Raw genomic sequence first — 12,513 nt, forward strand, 5'->3', positions numbered from 1 at the left:
TGACTTTTTTCCCTCATAATTGTAACCATTGAAGGTTTCACAGTCCAGTCTATCCGTTTAATGGCTTGCAACCATAAACATCTGCGTTTAGCCTTGAAAGGAGTCTTCAACAAAGGTGTTCTATAAAAATGAAGACCATTTTTTTTGCATTCAGATTCTGACAGCCAAAGGCACAAAAATACATTTTTTCTCTTAATCCATGGATTTTGCCTGTTTTCCGCTGTTTTTCTGCCATCATAATGCATGCTCAGCTGCCAGTGATGTAACTGATGTTTGCTCCCAAATGGTCTATAGCTAATTAATATGCACTCTCGCCACCAATTGGGCAGGGGTGCTACAATTTAAAATAGATCACCCTCAGTGTAATCTGACAAAATGATGGACGGTCTTCAGATTTTTCCGTCACTGCTAAAAACAATTTACTCAATGACGGAAAATATTTGTTCCTCAGTGTTCAGCGTCCGCCCAGCAACAGCCCTGTTTTCAATAACTTTATTCTTATTTGACTAAATTATGACTGAAAGTTGAATCCGATGGTGGCCAAATGTGATGTAATATGTCTTTGATGATGCATTATATTTATAATTGAGGGTATTATGTGATCAATTTTTGTTCTTACTGGCCTGTATACTTGATTACAGCCCAGTATAGGATTTTGTTTTTATTAAAGCAACACTATGTCGTTTTTGCGGTTTTTGCTCTCGGGGTCCCCCTACAATTGGGAAACAGTATTGTCTTCTACTACTGTCGTAAAATCTGTCATGGTTACACCAGGGCCCTGTTTTTCGAAAGTAATCCACTAGGTTTTTGGGTAACGGATTGGATTAAATCTTGAAAATGGGTTTTTCAAAAGAAAAAACGGATTACATAATCGGATTATATCACGTAATCCAATCTTGGTTTTGATCCGGATCAAACCTTTAGTTTGGGTTTTGCAGAACTTTTTTGTAGGATTTGGTTCACTTTGATCCAAAAAATCTGGATTAAACTGATCCCATCAGAAGGGTGGATTCAGCGTGGATTTCATGCCCAAAATGTAATGAAACTTTAAAAATGTCTCAAATAATACTATATTTGGATCATGAAGTATCTTACAAGATATCCTATTTATTCATAAGGTTTTATTTTTATTTGTTCATCCGTCAGGCTACAGTGATTAGGTAGGCTTTAAGGTATTCAGCCTTTCAGTATAGGCCTACAGCAAAGTAGAAAGAGTTTGGCCTCATAAAATAATCCCCCAAACAGCTGTCAAAATTGACCAAAAACAATATAATTTTTTCATATATATATATATATATATATATATATATATATATATATATATATATATATATATATATATAATCATCACAATCGAAAATATTTTTGTTTTTAGAATATTTATTAGTGATGCATGCAGTGATTACAGAATAATCAAAAAAATGCAAAGAATGGCAATCACTGATTTTTGAAATCCAAAACAAATCCAAATCAGAAATAGTGTCTAACTATTGCGTCCCTTGTTGCACGTCCTGTTTGCTCGTTCTGGCAGAATGCAGGAGGTTGGTTAGGGTCTCCAAGGGGCTCAGGTGCATCATTGTCAGCACAGAGAGGGACATTGCGCTTAGTAGCGATGTTGTGCAGGACAATACAGGCAAGGGTTATGGTGCATGCTTTCTGTGGTTCCGCCCTCAGGTAGTTAAGGCATGCAAAGCGCCTCTTAAGAACTCCATTTAAACGTTCAAATGCACATCTTGCTCTGCAATGAGCAGTGTTGAAGCGTGCCTGCGCCGGTGTATTTGCTGTTAGAAAAGGAGTCATCAGCCATGGTAGGAGTGGGTAGGCACTGTCTCCTAATATTATGCCATCCGGTCGGTTGGTTTGGAGAACTCTATATAGAGCGCTCTCCCTCAGGATGCGTGCATCATGGACAGACCCAGGCCACTTGACAACGCAGTTGGTGATGATGAGGTCAGCATCACACACAAGTTGGACATTGATGCTGTGCCTCCCCTTTCTGTTTATAAACTCCCATTCATTCTCACGAGGTTCTTGTATATGCCCATGTGTGCAGTCGATTGCTCCAATTGTTATGGGCATATTCCCCAAAAGAAAAAAGCTGCGCTTGGCCTGGGCAATCTGGTTGTCCTTTGGAAAAGAAACAAATTCATTGACCAGGCTGGCCAGTGCGATTGACACATCTCTCACCACATCACACACAGCTGATTTCACCACTCCTATATAGTCACCAACAACTTGATAGAAATTCCCACATGCATAAAATTGGAGAGCAATGAGGATCTGGTCTTCCACAGACAGATTGTGACTCCTTTGGGTTCTGTGTTGAAGTTTTGGCCTGAGAAGTTTCACAAGGTACTCTATATCAGCCTTCCCAAAGCGAAACCGGACATACAGCTCCTCAGTGGTGTATTGCTCCAGTGGCTTGGTACGTTCAACATACACCCTTTGACGGTATCCTCTCCTGGCAAAGTGGTGGTGGCGGTGGACAACACCTGCAATTTCACTGTCTCTCTGTGAATACTCTGAGAAAGGCTGATTTATATGGCTGTGTAGTTGGTCTTTTCAAACACACCTATTACAACTGATTAGTTTTGGCTTGTATTCAATTGAGGCAATTGGACCCAAGGCCTATAATTGATGAACAATGTTCACTATAGTAAAGCAATGGAACCATGGACTCAAGAAGATGTAACATCACTGCTGCTGAATCCAATGCACTACTAGAGGGTGTTCGGTGCCATTATGGAAGTTTTAATTCTGCTAAGGATACCAACAAAAAGAAAAATGATGTTTGGATTTTAATCACAGAAAATGTGAATGCCATAGGGTCTGGCCAGAGGAGGACCACAGACCAAATCAAATTGCGGTGGAAGAATCTTAAGGCAAGGGCAACAAAAGACCATGCTGAAGCCAAAATCCCACAAACAGGCAACAAGCCATTTAAGAGGGGAGATTACACAGATGTGGTCCTCAACATCATTGGAGGTGAGAAGTCACAAGCTCTCCATGGTATTCAAGGTGTTGTAGGGGATGGCGAGCCTTTGGTTGAGCCAGTGGTAGTTGCCACAGGTTCTCAGGGGAAAGGCTTGAAGCGCCCTTCATCAAACAAAGATGATGATTACAAGGCACTTCTGCAAAAAGTGACTGAAAGTGCAGAAGCACAGCTTCGTCTGGCAGAGGAACAACTGACTCTGACCAAACTGCAGCAAACCGAGGCCAGACTTTAGATCCACCTCCTAAAGGCTACGCTCAGACAAAATGGTCTCTCCACATCAGATGAGGAAGTCTGAAATTATTGTGGAGTATTTGACATTTTCTTTTTTTTAAATTCAATACATCTATATTTGAAACTTGTTATAAATATCTTCAATGTACAGTGTTTGTGTTGTAGGTCTCAGATGAGCGGACTGCTGGAAGAGGATGGGGTGGGTTTTTTCTTGTTTTTAGTTTTTTTTAAATGTGTGTGTTGTCATTTCAAATAAAAATAAACTTATATTGATCCCACACTGGCTATTCTACTTGTTGCTCTTTACATATCTATAGTTCTACATTGTGATTTCCTATCCTGTTTGATCACTGGTTATCCAGATTTGGTGATCCTGAAAAGTTCCTATCCGGATCAGATTGATCCAATCCGATGTTGCTTTGAAAAACTGGCTCAAAAGTAAGCCGGATTACGTGATCACGAATCGCAAAAAAAAGGATTACTAAATCTGGATAAATTTTATCCGGATTAAACCTTTGAAAAAACTGGGCCCAGGCGATACAGGTGTGCATTTGTTGACAAGCCGATACTGTCTTAAGTTCTCGCGGGCAGACTGCCAGCGTTGCGTGTGAAATGTCTTCATCCCAGGTACATTGGCATATATTTCAGCATGTCATATGAATATAATTTCATGGGTTTTATTTTTTTCAAACGTCAAAAGATCGCGTAGCTCACGTTTACAAGACAGCGTCATTATAGTAGCCTATTGTCTACTGTTTTACATAACGGATATGCTAATTCAATTCAATGTTTCTGTGATAGGTAATAGCCATATATCGTCAATATTATAATATCAAGCTACCATAGATGAATCTGCAAATTTGAAAATCGATTTGCATTATAGCCAGAGGCAAGACACTTTCACCAGAAAAATAAATACACAAACATATCAGCCTGCAGACATTAGGATAGTTATCCTGAAAGATTATTTATTATAACCATTGTAAACTAGCATGTTAGTGTAGCTACCAGATTGATAATTCGCTACTCTACTAGCATTACTTGATTCATGAAGATAAATGGAGGACCAGATAGATTCCGTAACATGGCCAGGCCATGTTATTCAGCCTTTTACATTTCGCGCGATAGTCAGCTCCCTGACTCCCTGATTTATTTATAAATGTATAAACACGCACACTCTCACCGTCTTCAAACTGTCTTGCTCTCCCTCCAATAGTGATCCTCGTCCGGTCTTTTAATTTGTCACTCTCCCTTTTTCTTCTTTTAGTCTCCTCTGACAAAACCTTTGCCTTCTTCCTTTTAGTTGTTGCTTCGGTCATGACAACAACATACAGACGGGTATCAAACGCTAGTTGGGCTCTCACGTCAGAATCTGAGGAAGTGGGGGAAGTGACGTATGGCGTAAAGCAGTCGAATTTTGTAGTTTTTTTTTTGTGCTCGGATTCCTACCCGAAACCCGAAGTTACATAGTGCCATTAAAAGCGATACAGACACTGTCAGGCTATGGCAGACGTGTCATTCAACCTATTGTAAGTCGATGTACCATCACAAGGGTCTTGGAAATATATAATGAAGGTTGAAAAACTACATAGTGTTACTTTAAGAATCAGTGGAGGGAAATTATGATGCTTTGAATAAGACAGTTCTCTCCTGCTCTCAGGCATTTAGATATTGCCTAAATATTGTAGACAGTGACACGTTTGTGTGTGTGTGGGTATGTGTGTGTGGTGGCTGACCAGTCTGAAGACATATGCCATATCCACTGGATCTTGATGGTTGGTCTGTAATTATATGGAGAGATCCATTGCATCTGTCTGTCTTCCAGTCTATTTCTGTCTCCTTGTGCCTGTCAAATGGAAATATTTACCCTTGGACAGCATATCAAGCTCAATAAGTCCCTTGAGTCTGCCTTGAAGATATAAGAACTTTCTACTCTCTCTTTCCATTTTCTTTGTCTTTGTCTTAGACCATCTGAATAATTCAAAAGTATTATCTTACCAGAAACTTTACCACTCTCTCCTCTTTATGTTCCTTTAAAGCATTTCCTCCATTAATTCACTCACTAATTTATTGATTTTTCACTTTATTTTCAAGCAAAGAGGCTTCATGAGACTGCTGTTTGAGCCGCAAATACTGTACTTGTTAAACCATTTGTCGAGCACTTCCTTCCATTAAAAGCAAGTTCTTTTGATTGTGAGTTGTTTTGATGGACAAAATGCCAGAGTCTGTAAGATTTAAGGCCAAAGTTGAATGCTGACCTGATTTATTGAAAACTGTGGTTCCATGAATCTGACAAACACATTAGCTAAATGGTTCTCATTTATGCAAAACCACCGTGACAAATAAAATCAAATAAAATGACAAGATTTAAAACCAATACTTTGAGACTTTTTTTGTCTTTTTTAGTAAATTTTGGCATACGTCTATTCTGAATTATACTGGTTTCTTAACAAATGTACATTAGAATAATAATAATAACAATAGTAGTAATAAATATACTCTTTATTTGTAGATGAGGAACCAGATGATATTTATGGATTTTATGATGAGTATTCATATTCCTCAGCACTCCGGCGGCCAAAATCCATCCAGCCCACATAGTCCCGATCTTTTATCCGGTGGTTACTGTTTGCTCTGTTGTTCATGGAGGAGTTGCGACGAACAGAGCCTAGGAGAGAAAGAAAGAAATTAAGAAATTATGTCTCTTAACATCTTAAATATATAACTAGTAAAGTGACATGATATATCAAGCGAGTTAAAGTTAAAGAATAGAAAAAGGTGGTATATATATATACACACAGTTGCTTTCTCAACTCATGTCTGGATCTAGTTCCACTCAAATACCTATACTAAACAACAATCTTTCTGCCCATCTATCTAATATAGACACTGCTTTCTAACATAACACTAAGAAGAACCATTTTCTAAATGGCAAACTATCAAAAAAGTTGTACTGTGCCAAGATGTCTGACACCCATTTGAACATAATTCTTATTAAAGTGAGTGAATAATAATATTAATAGCGAACAAACAATTCAGTGCTGTTGCAAAAAGATGGGAACTTTTTTGTGAATGTGATCCTGATGTACTCGTTACATCATAAGAAGAATGGCATCTACGCTAATTTTAGTGTCCTTGTTTATCCCGAGGTTTTCCTGCAGCCTGCCGGATCCAGGCCGTTTCCAGATCTGACGAAGGACTTTCGCCTGGACCTGATGACAATGCAGTGCTGAAGTGCCAACTAGCCTCTCCCTATGGAGGATCCCTATACCACTCTACAGATAAAGCGTTGTGGATTATTTTATTTGTTTTGGTTCGCGTACCTACCCGAAGTGATAAGATAAAATAAAAATCTGCATCAAAATTTATAGACAAGTCAAGTAGTTTGTTTAAGCATGGTTTGTAAGGAATTACAAACCTGCGCACATATATTCAAACACACATAACTATAGAATCAATTCTTAATGCGCATGTGAACGCCATCAGCGTCTATCACAGGTTCGCGTTTAAAGTTTGTTTAGAGAGAACGGTGTCGTCTTAGCGGCCCCTAATTTAATAACAAACTATCATTTAGAAGGAAGTGAATCAATCAAAACTAACTTTAGCTGGAAAAAACATTTTTCTAGAACCACTATAAAACTAAACCAATCTCTGTTACCTTAAATTATATGTTTATCTCTGTAAAGCTGCTTTGAAACAATCTACATTGCTAAAAGCGCTATATAAATGAGGATGACTTGACTTGACTTGACATGTGTCAAAGTGGAATTTAAAGAGTCAATATTCTCTTGGCCTGCTATGAACTGTAGTACTTGCAGAGCAACAATTAATTTGAATAGTAATTGGAAAAGAAAATTGTTTTCCAGAGTGGCATGCTACGTGTGTGGCAATGTTTCAGCTACATTCAGCATGTTAAGTGTCATTCAATCTGTTGTTACGGGTGTGATAGGGTTTGCAACAGATGGGAGACTTTTAACACACTACATACTATAATTTTGTTGAAATTTTTACAAGTTGTAGACTTGTTTTGACATGCTGACGTGTGAAACTTGCACCTCCTACTCACAATTATTTAAAAGAGAGAGAAAGAGAGAGACAGCTGACCTTGTTGAGAAACTAAGTGCACTGAAAAACTAGGGCTGTTATAATGGGATCAATTAGTTTCCACTAAGCACTGAATGCCATTTTTTTGAACACACACACACACACACACACACACACACACACACACACACACACACACACACACACACACACACACACACACACACACACACACACACACACACACACACACACACACACACACACACGTAGTGTTTCCATATTTTATGGGGACTTTCCATAGACATAAAGATTTTTATACTGTACAAACTGTATATTCTATTCCCTTACACTAACCCTACCCCTAAACCTACCCATCACAGAAAACTTTCTGCATTTTTACATTTTAAAAAAACATCACTTAGTATGATTTATAAGCTGTTTTCCTCATGGGGACCAAAAAATGTCCCCACACGAACAAGGATTTGAGATATTGGCATCCTTATGGGGACATTTTGTCCCCATAATGTAGGGTTTACCAGGCCCCCCCCCCCCCCCCCCCCCCACACACACACACACACACACACACACACACACACACACACACACACACACACACACACACACACACACACACACACACACACACACACACACACACACACACACACACACACACACACACACACACCCTTTTGCATTTTTAAACAATACAGTTTATTAAGCTGTATTCCTCTTGGGGGCCGTTGAACTTTTGGTCACTTTACTGTATGAAAAATATGATTTGCATACAAACACACATAACAGGCACTGTTAACAATTAAATGCTTAATTTAAAATAAAAATGCCACACTGCACTTACATGTTCAGAGGAACAATTCCCTGTTCCTGCATTTAGGAATGATAATGATAGTTATACCCTTTGAAGAGGTTACACCCTAAAGAGTGGTTATGCAATTTTATGGTGCACACCTGACCCAAAAACATCCACCCCTTGTACACCTCGGGCATAAACATGCTTCATGTGTTTATGTTTATCAATGCCAAGCAACGCTAACCTGGAGCTACTGTATAGTGCGTGACAAAGGTTTTTCTTTCATAATGTGGAAACCTGTAATTTCATGTAAGGATTTTATCTGCTTGTTTGTTATTTTTCCTTTTGCTTGTTGTTGAACATGACACATTTTTTTAAATTGAACATGACTTCTCTAAATGTGTTTAAACCTTGTTTTTTTTTAAATCGAGTTGTATTTGTGTATGTTATGTGTATGTTACGTGTTGAAGAAGAATCCAATTTGTATTTTTACGTTTTTAAACACTTGTATATTGTTAAAGGACTAAAAAAATAATCTAAACTCATGGCTAGTTTTCAAATGTCCTGAATGAAGGCAAACAAAAAAGAAATTTGTTCATACAAGGATATGCATTGAGCAGAAAATGTCCTAGTCTGTCCACTGTAGAGAACATTAAGCATTTGTTGAAGCTATTTTTTGGTCTTTAAGACAATTGTGTTCTTCCTGTTTTTGAGGATCATTGTGTATTCTTCTGAGACGTCATGTGTTTGCCGGCGGTATGGGGGGGCATTAGGGGGCAATGGCCCCCCAAATGTCTTTTATGCCCCCCCAAATTGAATTATGATATAATTTACAAAATAATATCAGTTTAATTTAATTCACATTTCAGTGAGAAATAATAAAAATATATGTCTACAAACTGCTCATTTAGCTGAAAATATAATAAAGCCAACATAAAACCACAGTGTGGAGCTGTGAGGAAACCCCCCTGCCGCCCCCCTCAATCACTTGCACGTTAATACATGAATTAAATGACTTTCAGTTGGCGCGAGATTCCTGGCTGCATTCAAAACAAAGCAAACAGATGAAAACTGATAGACTGTTTTGATAAAGGTAACTACATGATGCTTTTTTAATAGTAGGCTACTGTAAACGCTTATGTTGCAAAGCAGAATAAAGATGTGTAGCTTTTTTTTCTCTCTTCCGCCAGTGAGATAGCAGTTAAACTACTATCCTGTCAGTGAGAGACTGTGTGCATGTTCGTTAGCTTTGTTTATAATAAAGCTGTGGTCAGAGTCGGTCTTGCAATTTTTTATAGGCCTATTTAACCCTTATTTAATCAAATTTCTTAAGAGTTGCACGTCTTGCAACAATGTGTAATGGTTGATGTGTTTATTGTATGGGTTGCATCACTTCATGGTAATAGCTAACAGAAAAGGCAGTAGCAATAATAAATATAGAATATCTGATATCCAAAAAAAGTCCCCATACCTAGTGCCCACCCATCGAATATAAATGCCCCCCTGCTGAGCGCAGTCTGAAGCCGGCTCTGTTGAAGTGTCTCTTACCTTTTTTAGAGATGATTTTGGCCAGCAGTTCGCTGAGGTTGGCACGGGTGTCTGGGTCTGTGTCGCCTGCTGGCTGCTGTTTGAGGGTGAGGCTGGTGGAGCGGACGACCCGTTGGTGCCCGCTTAAACTGGTTTCCACCTGCGAGGGGAGAGGGCTATCATCAGTGTCAGGGAAAGAGGAGCGGGGCCGACCCAAACAGGAGGCGGAAAGCGCAGCCAGGATCACACACACGCACACCCCGCTGTTCATCCTGCAAATGTGAACGAGAGGAAGAGAGAGAGGCGATCATGTTAAAAGAAATCCCTTTTGTAAGACTTTGTAATTCTGTTCTTATTACTATACAATTTTTTAAAATGCATTGTTAGTTTATTATTGTTAATATAAACTGTATGTGCTTATTTTTTGTTCTTACTGCTATATTTTTTTATTTCTTTTCTAAATATTAATATTGTATTTTTTCTAAATACAATTATTAAAATACATTCGTATTGAATGTCAGTTGTTTAGTTTGTGTGGTTTTAGTTTTTCTAGAAGAAAATCTAATTTAAACCAATTTGATTCAGTAATCAATAATCAAATTGATTAGGCTGCAAGAGAAAATAACAGGGAAAATACAGTTATTTGATGTAACAAATTGCTATTGTAGCTATTATTAATGCAAAGGGAAAAAATACAGTTTTTAAAGACACAAAAGTTATCAAGCACTGTTTTACGATAGTTGCCATCTGTTATTCTAATATTTAATTTTTCTAAAAATATTTATATTTATTTTTAATATTTTCATCAAAAATAATTAATAAATAAAATATTAAATCCCTGTGTGAGGTTAAAGAGATAGATAGATAGATAGATAGATAGATAGATAGATAGATAGATAGATAGATAGATAGATACAATCTCTTACCTTATTCTGTTTTGTGAGCTTGGAGGAGAATGAAAGTGTATTCTCAGGAAAGAGGGAGAGAGGCACTTATATACCCAGCTGTGACGTGCACTCGCACGCACACAAATGCATTCACACACACTTACACAGACATGCACGCACGCACTTAGAAAGTGTTTAAGCATATACATATTGACTACATGCTATTGAGTCTTCTTTTTCTTAGAATTAAAGAAACTGTTCTACAAAAAAAAAGGGGGGGGGGGGGTAATTTGAATTATTACATTTTTCTATTTTTTCTTTTTAAATTGTCATTCATTCTGTATTTGGTGACACTTTAATTTAAAGTCAATTACACAGACATAGACAGTGAGAGATGTCTGGCTATTTGGTGATCTGGGCGGAAAAAACAAACATGCAATTTGTAAGCCATATTTATTTAAGTGTTGGATATGCCGCCCATTCCAGTCCTTGCATTTCCTATGTAAGTGCGTGAAAACCATTATGGCACCAGTCCATGCACCTGTACTCTCTGGATGTCCAGGTGTGAGCCAAAGTAGACACAAAAGTATGAATCTGAATGTAATTGTCGATAGAACGTTTTTGTGAGTCATTGATAAAAACTGCTGCTGGTGTCTTTAGACAGACTTTATATAACTCTTTATATAACTTACAGCTTCATGTATATATAACTTTTATAGGGTTTCAGCACCAGTACTTTTTTACAAGGATTACGTAGTAAACACTATGTGCCAATTACTGAAGGCGATTTTCTTTTTAGTTTGCTGTATCTGTTTACCTTTCTACTTTCATCAAAGTCATTATTCTATGATTTCTTTCTTTATCTTCTGCCGTCACACTGCTTTTTATAAACCTTTCTGCATAGAATGGAGACTGTGGTGTTGGACAAGAAAATCAAGCAGATTCATTTTGAGATAACCTGGTCAATCAACCATAATTGATCACAATTGATTCCTTCATTTGCATAGTAATGGGAAGATAAGACACAAGGTAGAGAAGTTATAATGGTCTGTATGAGCTCTAGCAGTATTTCCTATGTGAACTTAAAGGTATAGTTCACCTAAAAATAAAAATGGTATAATTATTTACTCATTCTCACGTTGATCCTTTCTGAAGAATATCCTTGTTTCAGGATTTATGTGAATCATGCTGTCGAGTTCCAAAATGACAAAACCAACACCATGAAATTATACTTTTATGATATTTTTACTGTATTCTTGTAATTTTGGACCTTGATAGCCCCAGTAATATACTTACATTAAAAAGAAAAGTGTAGCCAAAAAGCCTGAGAAAAAAAAAAAGAAACTGAGGATTTTTTTCTTCTGGCCAGTGCTTAAACTTTTTACCTGCCCTGCCAAAATTTTCACTGACGTGAAAGGTATGCTGTTTGATACCAATCTCTCATTTGAAAGTCACGTGTCTAGTATCTGTAAAATTGCATTTTTTCATCTTAAAAATATATCTAAATTATGTCATATGCTCTCATGCTCTCAATTAAAAATGCAGAACAATTAGTTCATGCGTTCTTGACATCAAGGCTAGATTATTGTAATGCTCTACTGGGTGTTTGCCATGCACGTTTAATAAATAAACTACAGCTGGTCCAAAATGCAGCCCTTAGAGTTCTTACCAGAACCATGAAGTACGACCATATTAGCCCGGTTCTGTCAACACTGCATTGGCTCCCTATTAAACATTGTATAAATTTTAAAATATTTGCTGATTACTTACAAAGCACTAAATGGTTTAGCTCCCCTGTACTTGAGCGAGCTCTTAACGCATTATAGACATTCACATCTATTGCGATCTCAAAATTCTGGCCAGTTGAGAATGCCTAGAATATCAAAATCGACTGCTGGCGGTAGATCCTTTTCCTATTTAGCACCAAAACTTTGGAACAATCTTCCTAACATGGTCCGGGAAGCAGACACATTCTGTCAGTTCAAATCTAGACTAAAAACACATCTCTTTGGCCT

General features: G+C 37.7%; 1 protein-coding gene across 2 annotated transcripts; it reads right to left on the reverse strand.

Moving 5' to 3' along the window:
• Nucleotides 1-1,362: 1,362 nt before the first annotated feature.
• On the reverse strand, nt 1,363-10,607 carry LOC143701853 (cholecystokinin-like). Of its 2 annotated transcripts, XM_077195539.1 has the most exons (4): nt 10,538-10,607; nt 9,633-9,883; nt 5,726-5,894; nt 1,363-5,072 (listed from the first exon to the last, which is right to left on the reverse strand). In XM_077195539.1, exons 2-3 carry the CDS (start codon nt 9,880-9,882, stop codon nt 5,767-5,769), a joined length of 378 nt encoding a protein of 125 aa, XP_077051654.1. In that variant the 5' UTR covers nt 9,883; nt 10,538-10,607; the 3' UTR covers nt 1,363-5,072; nt 5,726-5,766. The 2 variants fall into 2 exon arrangements, with proteins under 2 accessions (XP_077051654.1, XP_077051653.1); XM_077195538.1 differs by lacking the exon at nt 1,363-5,072 and having other exon boundaries at nt 5,459-5,894.
• Between the last annotated feature and the right edge of the window lie 1,906 nt (nt 10,608-12,513).

This window comes from Siphateles boraxobius, unplaced genomic scaffold (assembly GCF_051911475.1).
Source record: "Siphateles boraxobius isolate OS27281-9 unplaced genomic scaffold, OSU_SipBor_1 33, whole genome shotgun sequence".
Classification (NCBI taxonomy): Eukaryota; Metazoa; Chordata; class Actinopteri; order Cypriniformes; family Leuciscidae; genus Siphateles; species Siphateles boraxobius.

Excerpts from the sequence above, each read along its gene's own strand:
- LOC143701853 (XM_077195539.1), bottom strand. The coding sequence starts at position 9,882 with ATGAACAGCGGGGTGTGCGTGTGTGTGATCCTGGCTGCGCTTTCCGCC. Across the intron at positions 5,895-9,632 it reads CAAAATCATCTCTAAAAAAG|GCTCTGTTCGTCGCAACTCC; the intron begins GTAAGAGACACT and ends TTTCTCTCCTAG.